At 38.1% G+C, this 15,418-nt stretch overlaps 1 protein-coding gene across 7 annotated transcripts in view; it reads left to right on the top strand.

Moving 5' to 3' along the window:
• The window catches only part of arhgap32b (Rho GTPase activating protein 32b), a 106,305-nt gene that overhangs the window by 65,384 nt on the left and 25,503 nt on the right, over positions 1-15,418 (top strand). For 6 of the 7 annotated variants that reach the window (XM_051878920.1, XM_051878919.1, XM_051878923.1 and 3 more), the window contains 2 exons: positions 10,016-10,102; positions 12,856-12,993. In XM_051878920.1, the coding sequence (XP_051734880.1) occupies positions 10,016-10,102; positions 12,856-12,993 (225 nt within the window). Of the gene's footprint in view, positions 1-5,735; positions 6,275-10,015; positions 10,103-12,855; positions 12,994-15,418 lie in introns of those variants that run through there. The other variant, XM_051878924.1, reaches the window with a different exon arrangement.

Below are 15,418 nucleotides of genomic sequence, written 5' to 3'. Positions count from 1 at the left end.
GCCAATCTCCCTCTAGCCCTGCCTCTTGCCCTCTACTCATTAACAATGCTGAATCAGGAATCAAACTGCTTTTACACTTGACAGCAATCTCAGAAGAGGGCCTTTTACTGAAGAATGTCTCTGTAAAGCACAGACTACCCCATGCAGTCCCTCTACCGGCATTTCAGCATTGCTGCTCGTAAATAGCTACCTGCTGCCACTTCCTCTTTGTTGAAACACTGGCCACGCAGGCTGCATGCAAGTAGAATACATGTTTGGCTAAGCCTTACGCTGTTGTACCTGTATCAAGCGATGTGCTGTACTGATAGCCTCTGCTCTTGTACTCCTGTGGGCCCTGTTTGGGGAAACCATGCTGTAAGATCTCTTTGGGATGTTTACTAGCTGCTGAGCTGGCTTTGTTATCGATCTGTGTGGTACAGTGTGTTTTTAGTGTGCAAGCACCTTTTTATGTCTGAGGGCTGAACTGACAAATTAACCTAAATCATTAACAGAGCGGGACTGTTCCTGAGAGTCTGAAGCTGTTTAGTACACAACTGCACATTGCTGAGGGGTATGCAAGATCAGTGTTGACATCCCCCTGAATATTGTAACCCTCACAGAAAACTTCTGCAAGTCAATGACTTAGCCTTTGTAATTATTAAATTATATTTGGATGAGGTAATTTACTCACATCCAGTTGTTTCTGATATCACGTTTGACTGCACACTGCAAGACATAATGTGCTTGTCCGCATTAACAGAACATGGGGCCAAAGGCCCAATAACTAGCTTGTGCTTGGATGGATGCAAACACATCAGGGGTGATTTATTTTATTTTATTTTTTATTATACCTTTTTCTATCGTTTGAATCTGTTTTTTGATACCCAAAAAAACCCAAACAAACCTTGAACTCCCTTGATGGCTGTTCAATCCCAGACAGTAGACAGTTTTTTTTTTTTTTTTTTTATAAATAAAACAACACATGTAATTTTGCTCACTATTTGATTAAGCAGTTATGTTTTTTTTTTTTTTTTTTTTAATTATTATTATTATTATTATTATTATTATTATTAATTTGCTTCAAAATTATTCATATTTTTGTATATTTTTGTATAAAATTGGAACATTATATGTATAATTCACTTTAATGAAGATCATCTTTTTTTAATTTTTATTCAAGGAGATAATTTTTGGAAAATGTTCCATGTTTAAGTGGAAGATTTGTGCCACCTGGTGGAAAAAACACTTTTAAAACAAAAATGACACATTACCAACTATAACTAGTAGATAGTTGCAGAGGATCACTCATTGGCTCATTTGCCATTTCCACTGCCAAAATATAGGTCTTTTCACATTTTGATTTTGGATTTATATTTAGAGATTACAAAATATAGGGCCTAATAGTCGTCTAGAAAGAGGCTTAGTCAGCAATTTTTATTAGTCGGAACTTAGTCGCAGAAAAGAAGAAAAAAAAAAAACTTCAGTCCATGAGGACCAGATCGTTAACGGCGGGTCCTTGTGGTAATTACAGTATGTCGGGCAAGAAATCCAAACATTCGCCTAACATCCATCAACCTCAAACAACCTCAAATATGGCTTATCATTTGAAACATGCAAGTAGTAGCAACTTTACATGGCTACTCGCACTAACGTTAACCTACGTAAATGTGCGCTGTTATTAGGCGAATATCCCAGTGTTTGTGTGGAGTGTGGATGCTAAAGTATTAGTGCGCTTACCGGAAGACATGGAGGCGCTGGCGCGATCCCTTGCATTTTTCTGATAACAGCAGAAAGAACTTAAAATACTCTGTCATTTTTGGTCATACAGATAACCACAGGAATAAAATGCATATTAAAATACATTAAAATAGAAATCAGTTAACTTAAATTTTCACAATGGTTCACAACAATTTTACTGTTTTTGCAAATAAATGTAGCTTTGATGATGACATTAGAAGAGATGACATTAAAAAAAATCTTATAGACCCCAAACTTTTAATCGGTAGTGTATAAGAAAGAAAAATTTGTCAACTTCACTAAGATGGGTCATGACTGGTCATCCAACAGCAATTTATAGTTCTAGTTTGTTACCCTCTTCCGTCTGTTTTAATCTTATCAACTTCAATCTCCCATCCACGTTAAATCCTTTCAAAGCTACCTTGCTTAGTTATGTTATCCTCAGAAGCACTGCTGTATCTGGGTCCCTCCTCTGCAATGAAACAATGGAGCACTCCACTATTGCCCACAGGGCAATGCACTCAAAAACACAACCACTCTGCAGCCCGACAAAAATACCACTCGTTCCATCCCCCTTGGGTTGGAGAGCGTGTGGGAAGACCACTTTATACGCACAGACTTACTCTTACCTCTGCAGTCCCGCCCTATCCGCAGAAAAGACATTTTTTCCAGCACGGTAATGTTTTGTTTGTATTATCACTCTAGAATGCGAAATGTATTTATCTGGCTACAGATTATAGTAGTTTCTTGACCAGTCTCACCGGACGTGTTCATCTCAGTGACTTCTCATTTCCTTGAATGTCCTCTCGAAGCGCGATTTGTGGAATCATGTAAAGGATTTACCTGGCAAAGCTGGCAGGATGCCCAGCTTCTGTTTAGGCAAATCTGGATGATTTAGGTCACTAGTGGATTTTAATTGTATAATATGTATAGCTGTTCAGAGAGAGTGTCTTATTTTAATGTATGATCCAGTGGATGATGCTGTGTCCTGCTCCATAGTTCATTTTGCCACCGTGGCCACAGAATCTGTTTTTTCTTGATTTCTTCCTGCTTTAAGATGTTGGTTTGGAGGTAATCTATTACTCAGAGGAAATTGTTTGATTCCTTGCAGTAGAACATTTTATAAGATTTCTGCGAATGTGAAATCAGGGGGTTCTCAAAAGTGTGAAATGAACTTTGGACTGTTTGTATTGTGTGTGTTTTTTTTTTTTTTTTTTTTTTTGTCTGTCTAACATTTCATCTCAAGGTTTGGGGCTAATGGGTTAGTGTTCTTGTTTTCCTATCAGCCAGTCAGCATTATGATGCTATCCTGTGACTCCAGAGTGTTTAGTCACATGATGTGTATGGCTGAGGTGACTGACTTAAAAAGTGATAAGGAACCCGTGTATAATTAGGCTGGTTTAGGGTTATTGTTTGTAGACCCTAATCAGACATGTTTCTTTGCAACAATTGTACACTAATCACAGCCCTTCAATACAGAATAACTGATATATTCTGATTTAACAAATACATAGGTGAAATTACTATAAGGTTTTATTGCGCAGAACTATTAGATTATGCATAATAGCAGGCAATTTTGAAGTCTAATGGAAATTGTCTTGCAGTTTATTACAAAAGTGGTACTTTGATGTCGGTTCATGAAGCATTAAAGGGAATGAATTTGAAGATATTATCTGTGTAATCTTGGAAATGTTGTATTATGCAGTACATGGTTCTTTTGTGCTTTGAAATTCACAGATACAGAACCTGTTTTTGTGGTCCTTGCAGAGAGGGTTTTATCATGCTGACTGTTTGGTGAAATGTGACTGAAATAATACCCAGGATTTTGAATATTATATTAAAAATAATTCTAATAGTTATGTAAACAATTCTTAACTACCCCAATTTTTTAACATTTATTTGTTGCGGTAGATGTTAAGGTTAAAAATAAATGCTATTGAATAAATAAACTATTCAACCTCACTAATTGACCAATCCTCTCCCATCCATAGTGAATTCTTCTCAGTTTTAGAAATGTGTATTTTCCACACTCAGCCTCTGGATTTGTTATGGAACTGGATGCTTGAGGGTGTTAAATCTTCTGCTGGAATGTGTCCACCCTTAAGAATGCTCTTTTGCAGCTCTTCCAGACACATTAGTGGGTAACTGAATAATCACACGACTTGGCATTTCTTTATTCAGTGCAATCACAATTCTGGCCCTTTAAAGGTCATCGTTGTGTGACTTTGCAGGAGAATGATTCATTTGTTAACTTGCAATGTATGTGTTTCTAATCTTGCTGGAACCTACTCTGTTATCCTAGCAAATGGTACGTCATATGTCATAGTTTTAAGCCAAGGCATTTTTAAAATCATCCTCACATTTCAGCTCAAGTCTCTAAGCTCTCATATTTGTTTTGGTCTGCATGACCTCTTCCACCTCCATGAAATCATTCAAACACATCTGATGCCAGCCAGCCTCCCTCCTCAAACTCACACATTCCCACTGAAGCAGCCATGTGTTTCTGAGCGAGTGGGACTCCAGGGAAGGATTTCTCATTTCTGCAGGTCGAATAGCAGGACTCTTGGATCTCTCTTGCGTTCCGTGTGGTTGGCTGCCGCATTTCACAACACTTCTCCAGGAAAATCTTTTTAATCACCTTCAGATGTGCTGTGGTGGCACAAGTGATGTCATTTGTAGTGACCCATTGCTTTTCTCTGTCCCCTGCACGGCTGAAAGTTGTGTTAGGCCACGTCTTGTCATCATTAGACCTTGAACTAGAAGTCAGGTTAAACTTTCAAAATCAACAAATAGGTAATTAGAGTTGCATGTACTTTAAAATTTTGATTTCAGTCAGACTGAAGCAATCATTTTAAAATGTGTTGTAAATGCTTTAGTTTTACTGAAATTGTACCAGTCTGGTTTTTGCGAAGTTTGGACTAACAGACCTAGATAATGTAAGTGTAGCTTGACTTTGTCCGGCATGTAATACACATTAATCAAACAACATCTGGCCCACTCCAGCTTTATTATAAATATGTATTTAGACTCATTAGGTGATTTGTCTGAAGAACTCCATTACCTGTGAAAAGTTTGAAAACATGTTTCTGAAAGAAGTCACTTATGCTCACCAAAGCTTCTTTTATTTAATCAAAAATACAGTAAAAACAGTAATATTGTGAAATTATTGCAATTTAAAATAATTTTCAATTTTAATAATTTTAAATTTGTAATTTATTCCTGTGATGGCAAAGCTGACTTTTCAGCATTACTCGAGATTTCAGTGTTACATGAACTTTCAGAAATCATTCTAATATGCTGTTTTTTGATTAAATAAATTAACTCACCATTATGTCTAAAGCTTGTTTGTTTGTATGGTTTTTGATCTCATTGACTTTGTATGGACAAAAACTTGAGGGTGAGTAAACCATTTTTAGGTAAACTATCCCTTTTAAAAAGCTGCATTAATTGGTCAACCTCACTATTCGAATAGTAAGTTTGTTGGATTAGTCAACTATCCTAACCTGCCCTTATTGTCTTCATCAACGAACATGATAATTAGGTCATTAAAAATGGCTGTGAATAGAAAATACCCCCTGCCAAAGTGCGAGACATATGGAGGCTCTTTCCGTTCTTTGTCTTTTGTGCTACTACAATAGTGTTGTTATTAGACAATGCAGCCCTGCTGCCTCAAGCAGCCATTGTCGTTCATGAAGGGTTCTCCTGACCTTCTCAGTGCAGCACTAACATTTCTCTCTGTCCCTTCTGTTCCTCTCACTCTGGACTGCACTGGTCCCAGAGGATCAGGATCAGAGTGAAGGGCACACGCTGGAGAAATGCTCTGTGCTCCTACAAGGGCAACCCCCTCTTCACAGCTCTCCCCACTGTTTCTTTTGGCTCACCGGCCCTGTGCTTTGTCCCAGGGACTGTACCACTGAGAGCTAGCGAATAGGGGAGGCACTGGGGGTTGGGAACGGGGGGAGACCAATAGAGTCCGAAGAAAACGAGAGCGTGTGGTGAAAGGACACCACAACATATGCAAAGGGAGAACTGCTTTTTTCATCATACTTTCTTCTATGTGTTCTCCAGACCACATGTGTTGGCCAGCAAACTAAGCATTCAGTGAGTGTGCTTGGATGTTTAGGAATTTCAAATAAAATGGAGCGAGAAGGACCGAAGCATCTCATCACAAATTACTAGGAAAGCCAAACTGCAGTGAAGTCCCTGAAAACTGGATTTCTGCAAAAAAAGCCAACTAGCCAGCGCTTCACTCTGTGCAAATTTGCAGGAAAGCACCAAAGGGGGAGCCTCAGTCCTTGTGCTTCACAACAACTCATCCAGGACGGCACTCCGGAGGGGGTGGGAAACTCAACTGACATCTGTGTTCTGCTGAGTGGATTTGTGCCGGACAAAAACAACCGGTTTTTCTCTCACACATGCTTGACTGATGGATATCGAAGGCGGGAATCCTTGAATGTTTAGGAGTACGGCTTCTGAATTGAGCTTCCAGCGTGCAGCCGGAATCTCGGGTGAACAAAAGATGCTGCGTTAATCAGAGCAGACGGGATGTTGTGCCTCTGTAAGTCGTCTTTGCTCCTTTTGCTCACTGCTCGTTTTATTTTCCCACACTTTTATTTTGCTCTTGGTCATACCTTCACTTTAATCTCACTTTATTTACACTTAAAGGCATTAGGTGTCTCTTAAAAGCACATCTGCAGCCTTCAAGTCTCATCAGGGCCATTGACTTCATGCTTTGTACTTCAGATCAGTGCTGCGTAACCATGCGCTATAGAGATTTACACCACTAAATGGATTTTCTGTAACAGCTCTTGCAGGGAGCTCATACCTCCTGAGCACCCAGAGTGCTTTAATATCTTTCATGCCTGTAAGTGCTTGTAAATGATTAGCCAGAGAATCCCCCTTAAAGTGTAGTTGCTTTCCATAAGGGCTTCATCAAACAATAGTTGAGTTGAACACTCTGTCCCGGCAAGGATCGCTGACCACTTCTGCGAATGAATTCGTGCGTGCGTCCCATGGGACTTCATATTAAAAACCCTTTGTGGTCACTGCTAAAGTATATTTCCGTAACCGTTTAGGTTATGGAAGCCCATCCGAGTATATTTTCCTGGCACTAGTGAGGGATACCTCTCTTTCTCTCAGCACAGGCAAGCTGTTCAAGAGTTGGTTTTAAACTGCGCTGTGAATAACTGGGTCAGTACTTCTCATGTTACCCAGGGTTTTCCGAAGAGCTGCACTGCTTACCGGACCTCACTGAAGCCCACGGCTTGCAAATTTCACATACACCTGGTTGTGCTTCTCTCTAATCTCTTCCCACTCTTCTCAAATAGACCTTGCTGGTCAGAGGTCTGTTTCTTTGCTCGCGTCAGAGCAGCAGCGTTAGATTTCACTTTTCACTTGTAAGGATGTGGAATGAACAGAAGTCTCAGACCGTGGCTCAGTCGGGCCTTCATGTGGTATTGTTAAGATGTCTAAAGTTTCACTTGCACACACACTGAGACAGATATTTAATACTTCACAGCTCTCTGTAACCCTGCCTTCTTTAAGGGCATAATCCTCTCACTCTAAAGAGTGCAGTGCCACTGAGCTTTCACTCATCGTGACAGGAATACAACCTAACGGCTGCTTTCTGAACTTGAGTGTAATTAACACTCTTATAGGTGAGATTTGACTGCAGATTTCAGGGTTCGCACAATCTTTTTCTAATTTAAAGGAACATTTGGTACTTTTTATAGTGGCACTTTTCTGGTCCAAAGGACTGCATTGTGTTGTTTAAACAAAAACTAGGTTGGTGGACAGCACTAAAATGCTGCAAGTATACAGGTGTAAGATTGGTCCAAAATATTTTGTATTCTGATCAGAAATGCATGTGACCACATTTGTAGTGTAAGTGCTAACGTGCCCTAAAGTCTCCCGTACAACAGCACAGGATACAACATGTAATCATCCCACCAAACCAAGAGTTTAAAATCTTGGCAGTGTCCGTTTACACTAAGTGCAAATAGCCAACCTTTTCACTAACACACCGTCTTTCTTGCCTGACAACTTATGATCAGATCACCAGAAACGGATGTTAATATCAGTTGTAAACAAACACAAAGTGGTTAGAGAGAGAGAGAGTTGTTTTTATTTTTGCTCTTCCATTCTCAAATTTGTGCTGCCTGTGTAAACCTCATTCATTCAAGCTATTTAACTAGATGGATGGAGATAGAAAGACACTTTATTGATCTTGAGGTAAATTTTGTGTAAATAATTAAATTATTTATCAGTGGATCCACCTGGATGCAACCTTTTATATGCTCTATCAAGATTTACAGCTCAATGCTTTTGCCACCAACTCAAGTACAAGTAGCTGCCGTCAAAGCTTTTATTGTAAAGAGCAGATACATTTGCCGTTCTGTTCCTCTTTAAATTAGTTTACGATATTAGTCTAGAATAGAGGCTTTTTGTGTGATGTTTATTTTTATGTGGGAGTGTGACTAGCTGCACTTGACAGAAATGTAGTCACCCTTTGTTTTTGGCAAGACAAAAGTTTTCTTTTTTCCCATGTTTGTGTCTGTCGCTGAGGTCATCACCTATCTCACAGTATGAACAAACTCAAATGAGTCACAGCAGAAATTTGTCACTCACACAACACAACAGTCAGTGTGTGAACAGCCTGAGATGATGTAATGGGTAATATTTTAGTTAATATACTCTCAGAAGGGTAAGAAGACTTTATTTGAATGATATATATATATATAGTTAGTCATGGTACATTTCTCTTATGTTCCCTCAGAGTATTTTGAAACCCATCAAGAAAGAGTCCTTTTGTATTTGTACAGCATTTGAGACAACAAACAGATCCTTTGTGTGTGTAATAACTCTTAGGCCGAGCGTACGGTTTGCGAGTTTAGACACTCGGGGACTTGTGAGCTATTGAACGTTACGAGTCATTCAGTTAACCTGATCGCGTCCAAGCAGTTGGTACACGGCACGACTGTAGCTTCTGCATGGTAAGTCGGTGGAAATCAAAAAAAGCTGTTTGTGCGAATATTAGGTGAATAGCAGAAAACTGTATGGTCATTCTGTTAAAGGATTAGTTCACTTTAAAATGAAAAGTACACCAAGCTTTACCCACTCCCAAGCCATCCTAGGTGAATATGACTTTCTTCTTTTTGATGAACACAATCTTTTATAGTTATATTAATAAATATCCTAACGCATCCAAGCTTTATAATGGAAGTAAATGGGACGAGCATGAAGCTCAAGAAAGTCCATCCATTCACCATAAAATATCTAGATTCCGCCAGACTGCCTTCCGTATTCAACTTACAAAAAAGTTGTTGTTGTTGTTACGTTTTTTTTTCATAAGTTGAATACGGTGGGGCGTAGGACATAGTGTAAGTGTTTTGAACTGCGATTACACTTTCTCAAGTTGAATACGGAAGACGGTTTGGCGGAAGCAAAATATTTTACTTTATAACTTGTTAAATATGGATATTTTTCTTACACAAACGTATCGCTTCGCGTCAGAAGGCCTTTTTTAATCCCCCAGGGCCGTGTGGAGTACGTTTATGATGGATGGATGGATGGATGGATGCACTTTCTTCAGCTTCATGCTCGTTGTTTCCTGTTCACTGCCATTATAAAGCTTGGATGCATCAGGATATTTATTAATATAACTCCGATTGTGTTCATCAGAAAGAAGAAAGTCATATACACCTAGGATGGTTTTAGGGTGAATAAATAATTTTCATTTTAAAGTGAACTAATCCTTTGAACTAAGTGTATTTGTGTGTGTCAGTGATTTGTGTTGCTAGTAGACTATAAGTGATGTGGTTTTTTTAAATGTTTAAAAAGCTCATAAGTCCTCTCACATAATGCAAGCCACAACTATACGTGCATGGCACAATGATTGACACTGTATTTAGAATTATCACTAAAAGCTAGGATGGACTGAAGAAATGTAATCAGAATATCTGTGAATTCTGTTCATGCATGGCTCAGTCTGTGCTCTGTCTGTCACTGGATTCACTGTTTTAGTGCTTCTGTATTTATTATTTATAATATGTGAGCAATATGCTCAGCTGGTGACAAATCATTTAACACATCTTCAAATCTGAGAAACAGTCTCTGCACCTGACTAAAAAGAGACGCATCGCTGCTAGTCATTTTTTCACAGATAGCAAAGCTTCTCATAATAGCAACAGGATGTGATAGATGTCTTATGTTTTCAGCATTAGTAGCTTACAGCTGTCACTAAAACAAGAAAGTGCACTGTTCTCTGTGTTCATTCCTTCCTTCATCTCTTTCTTTATAGTTAACCCTCGCAGATGAACAGACTGAAGTGACACGGAATGGCCTGGAGTCAAAAGAGCCTGTGTATTTGGTTCAGATATACTGTCAGGTAAGACAAGATCTTGTATAATAATGCTTGTCTATGTACAGATGCATGGGCGTCTTTGTGCAATTCATTGCATCTTGTCATTTTTTCCCCCAGTGTTTTGATCATTGAGCATAGCTTTTAAGTTTCCCAGGTTTAAAATCAACACTTCCAAAAACAAGTATAGAAGAATCTAGTACCAATCTGCAAATGCAAGAGTGTGGTGATTCTCACAGTGAGAGAGAGATGAAATCATCCACATGAGACCCCAGTAAAGCTGTAAATTAAGCCCAACTGTGAGCCGTTGCTTATGAATTTGTGATGCAGACCTCCTACATTTTTGCATTAGTTTGCTACAAAATTGTTACTTAATTTTTTTTTTTTTTTTTTTTTTGCAAAATAAATAAGAGTAGTGATAGTAAAAGTGTAAAGCGATAGTTCCCTCACATTAAAATGGATATAATTTTTATTTCAAGTGAAATGTCACTTGAACTGTACCCAAATCTGGTACAGAAATCAGGCAGTTGTCTGCTTGTGCACTTGATTTGAGCACCGGCAGATCTGACTGAAAACTCAGTGGAAAAATATCTGAAGTCTTGGTTTGTGTGTGGAAACCTCATTCCATCCTGGTGTGTGAGAAGTCATCCAAATCCACAGCACTGCTCCTGTGTGTTTAAAAATGAGAAAAAATAAAACATTAATGACTGAGGGTGCATATTTGGCGAGGAGCCGTCTGAATGGACAGGGATCAGAGACACAGGAAAAGCACTTTAGTTCCACTCTCATTGCAGTTTTTCCAAACAAATGCACTACTCGGGTCCCCTATGAAATGCATTGGAAGCAGAAAGGCCGAACAGCTGTTTGTTTTCCCTATGGGTTCACTAGTACACCAGCATTTTTTTTTTTTTTTCTCCCCTGGTTCAGAGAGAAGTGTTTAGGGTGAATCATAGACATTTAGGTTTTCCATTTACTGTGGATATGGACTCTGTGGCTTGGAGACTGAAGAAATGAAGGAAAAGTGCAGATATTCCAAAAGAGAAAGGAAAAATACTAAATGGTTTTTAAAAGGGTTGGTGTCATAAATTGACTTGAGGTTCATTAGAGCAGATAATTGGTCTGTACAATGTAAATTTAGTAAGAACAGAATTCAATATAGTCTTATCACATACTCAAGGATCCAAAATTAGTTTTTGTGCCTTATCTTCATACTAATGGTAGGTGATTTGAGAAAATATATCATCGTACGTATTTTACTAGCCACAAAACTATTCAAAATTGATTTGTTGTGCGAGCAGCTATTTTTAACCCTGCATGAATATCACGAAAAAAACTGTTTTGTATCTAATAAATGTACACATGCTGGTGCATGTCGTTTAATTAGGAAATCTGATTGGTCGGCTGTGGTCAACTGTGGGTCTACAGGAGTGCACAGTGTGTTCTAGTCAAGCAGCACAGCACTGTCAGGATGATTTATGCTTTGCACAGAGTAGCCACAAAGGCATTGGGGCAAAGGGAATCCACCATGAGAGGTAGGAAAGAGAAGCTTGGTATAGTCAGTTTATTCACACACTCTTCTCCATAGAATCCCATCAGCATATTCAGTTTCATGTTCATTAATATCTTCAAATTGGGAATTTTCAAGTGCTTTATACAGCTGCTAATGCTCCTATCAGAACTGTATTCTATTGTCAGACAATAATGTAGTGCAGTTATGTAACTTTAGTGCTTTTAAGAGACACTCGTGTACAAATTTGAGTTGATCCACTTTATATGATATACGGTAAGTTCAAAGGGTTTTATATATATATATATATATATATATATATATATATATATATATTTTTTTTTTTTTTTTTATTTTTTTTTTTTTTTATATATGTTCTCAAAAGAAGTCCTTTATGCCCACAGAGACTGCATTTATTTGATCCGTAATATAGTAATACTATGAATTATTTTTACAGTATAAAACACGTTTTTACTATTGTAATAATTACTTAAAACATAATTCCTTGATGCCAAAGCTGAATTTTCAGCATCATTACTCTTCAGTCAGTCTTCAGTGTCACATGATCCTTCAGAAATCATTCTAATATGTTGATTTTCTGCTCAAGAAACATTTTTTATCAATATTTAAAGTTTGACCCCAAACTTTTATCATGTAACTTCTTCCCTTTTGTGCAGCATTCCTTTTATAAGTTATTTCGAAATCCAGAATAATAAGTTGTTTCAAAATCCAGAACTCGCCTGCTTAAGCTCAGCCAGTGTTGTTTTCTGAACACTAAACATGTCTTTCTTCTGATGCAACATTGAAAAATCTGATCCAATCTTTTCCCCCCAGTAAGAATGACCCAATACTTTTTTTTCTTTTTTCTTTTTTTTTTTTACCTCATCATTTTCTGGATGTTATCTAACATCAAGAATACATGTTTGTTTTTTTTCTCCAAACAATGGATTCCATTCTTTATCTACCCTAAAAGTATTAGCATTTCCTTTAGGAAATGCAAATCTAGTTCTAACTGTAAAAAGTCTTGTTGTGTGGTCACTATCCCTCTCCTCATTGCTTTGAATGCTGCTATTTCCAGGATTAAACTCATACATGGCTGTGGTGTGGCTTCTCTGAAGTGGCTGTTGTGTGTGGTCATCGTGGTGCTACACTGGCTGGATGAGGTTTATCCAAAAACCAAGCCCTCATGTTTACCCTGCAGACCAAACATCAACACACTCTAACACTTGTTTGTTTACCTTTTGGGTTACTGCCCTCTTTTACTGCCCCGCAGGGACGAAGCTGGATTGTGAGGCGGAGCTATGAAGATTTCCGAGTCCTGGATAAGCATCTCCATCTCTGCATCTATGACCGCCGCTTTTCCCAGCTCCCTGAGCTTCCCCGTTTTGACAGCCTGAGGGAGAGAGCAGAGGTAAGACCCCCAAGCGATCTTCTTTTAGCACTCCCCTGTGACCAATGAGCCATTTTAGGCTTTTTTTTTTTTTTTTTTTTTTTGCTAAACACAGAATGGTCAGACCTTTTATACCCAGTGTACAAGGTGCTTATCCTGGAAGATGCCCCTCTCAGAGCAGTTTTAGTCATCTGTGATGAGTGAGTGCTCAGTGAGGCTGGTTAACAGCATCTAATGGCATCCCTTGAGAGACTGTCAGATGGATATCCCTGTAGTGTATGAAAAAACCTCTTCTCCCTGCTGTGTTGAGCATAACCGGCATTTGTTTCACAGAGTAGTATGCTTGAACCGTGGCATATTTTCACAGCTAAATTGATCTGCTTTGAAGTTTGAGCGGCTGATAATGCTGCCCATTATGTTTGTAGTAATGGAAGTCTGAGCAGCAAAGTGGAAGCTCCCACGATGGGGTTTCTGTGTAATCAGTTTCGGAGTTTCGGGCGCTTTGAGCTTCCCAATACAGGGAAAACAGCTTTGAGTTCATATTTCATCTATTGGATTGTGCAGTTTTGTTTATGGAGAGACAATTTAGAGATATTGGTAAAGATGTATCTGAATCTTGAAAAGGGGAACTCAGTATTACAAGCCCTGAAGTAATCTTAAAAGGTTAACTGGCTCTGATTTATTGGAACAAACACCTCAAAGGACGATCTCATTATGAGGCTTGCCTATGCATTAAATATGTGATATCTCACACAAATTAGCCTCATTAGCACATGAGAACAACATAACATGAGCAAATAACTGAAGCAGGCAACTGTATCATTAGAGAACGCTGTTCAACTTCTGTTTACATACTTCCTTCACATTGTTCTCTAGTATAGTCAACACAAGCAGAGTTGCCATGGATTCTGGAGGTACTTGAAGCTGTATCAAATATGAGAAATCCCGCAGCTGTCTATACGGTCTTCTTTGACCTAATTATGCTTCCATTAGAGCCCCATTTGGCCTTTGTTTTACATTTTGGTGAGCCTGTGCCAGCATATGTTTGGGAAAAGAATTGACAGGATTGTGGATTCTGGGACATGTGCAGCTGGAACAGATCACATCAGTGCTCTGTGGATCATGAATAAACTCTTATGGGCTTTCACTGGTACATTTATGTCATGTTTTCTCTCGTAGGCTGTTCACCAGTCACCAAAGCACTTGCTTTCCATATTATATTATACTAATATATACACTATATGGCATCAAACCCCTTATTTTGGGGTGATTATAAAGTTTAGTTAAAAAAAAGCATGTTTTTTTTTAAAAAGGAATATTTTGTAACATTTTAAATGTCTTCACTGTCCCTTTTGATTTATTTAATGCATCCTTGTTGAATTAAAAAAAAAGAAAAAAAAGAATGACCCCAAACTTTTAAACAGCAGGTGTATTTTTGGCCATGACTTGTACATTGTTATGGTTTATATTTGTCCAAAATATCCTCCAATATTTGCCATATGCATATATGCTGTGACTTAAAAGTATTTGAATAAACATTTTTACCATTCTGTATGAAATTGCATCAATTTTATCTTTTCTGAGAGACAGATACCAGCTTGATTAGTGATTTCGATTTGATTTAGTACTTTTATTTTGACTTTTGTATAACTATGCATTATAAATACACACAGGGATGCATTATGACGTTTAAAACAAATGAAGTTGGCCAAACTGGGAATATGTGGAATATCACAAACCCACATGTTGACATTTTATAGAGCAACTTTACCTTCAGTTAATTCTGGAAGCTGAGATTTAAGAAATGCCCTCTTTAATTTTCTCTGCCTAAAAAATCCTCTGTAAAACACCCAAAGAATCTCTTTCTTTGGAGCTTCTGTAGGTTTGTTGCTGTGAAATTATTTTATATATATATAACACTTCCAGGTTTTAACATTAAGCTCTTTGCTGATGAGCTGACATCTTACTGTCTCTATTTTCCACTATTTTCCTGTGTGTAGGAAAGAATTTATTATAACTACTGTATTTAGTCTGAGCTGTATGTAATGGGGTTTAAATAGGATGTAAAGTTTTAGAAAGAGATGTGTGGTAGAGCTCTTTTATTAGACAGATTTTTTTTTAAGCTGTATGAATATGAGACCGCTCCACCTCTCCTCTTCCTGCTATATTAGTTTTTATGCAAGCTGTGTGGAAGTATAATCCAGATCATTTTATATCTCAGAGTGCAACTTCAGCCCTTTTAAAGTAACCACAGTCCCCAAACATACACTCTAAAAAACAATGACGTACTGTTATGCCTCAAATACATATACACCAAGCCCTTTACTGCGTCTTTCACTGAAGAGACTTGCATTGTTTCGGAGAGTGTGTAGAAACACGAACAGCTGTTTTCACGAGTTGCATAGTTAAAAATACATAGATTTTAATTCTACATGTTTAATGTGTA

The sequence above is a fragment of the Ctenopharyngodon idella genome, chromosome 21, assembly GCF_019924925.1.
Source record: "Ctenopharyngodon idella isolate HZGC_01 chromosome 21, HZGC01, whole genome shotgun sequence".
Classification (NCBI taxonomy): domain Eukaryota; kingdom Metazoa; phylum Chordata; class Actinopteri; order Cypriniformes; family Xenocyprididae; genus Ctenopharyngodon; species Ctenopharyngodon idella.
This window is presented reverse-complemented; position numbering and strand designations above follow the sequence as displayed.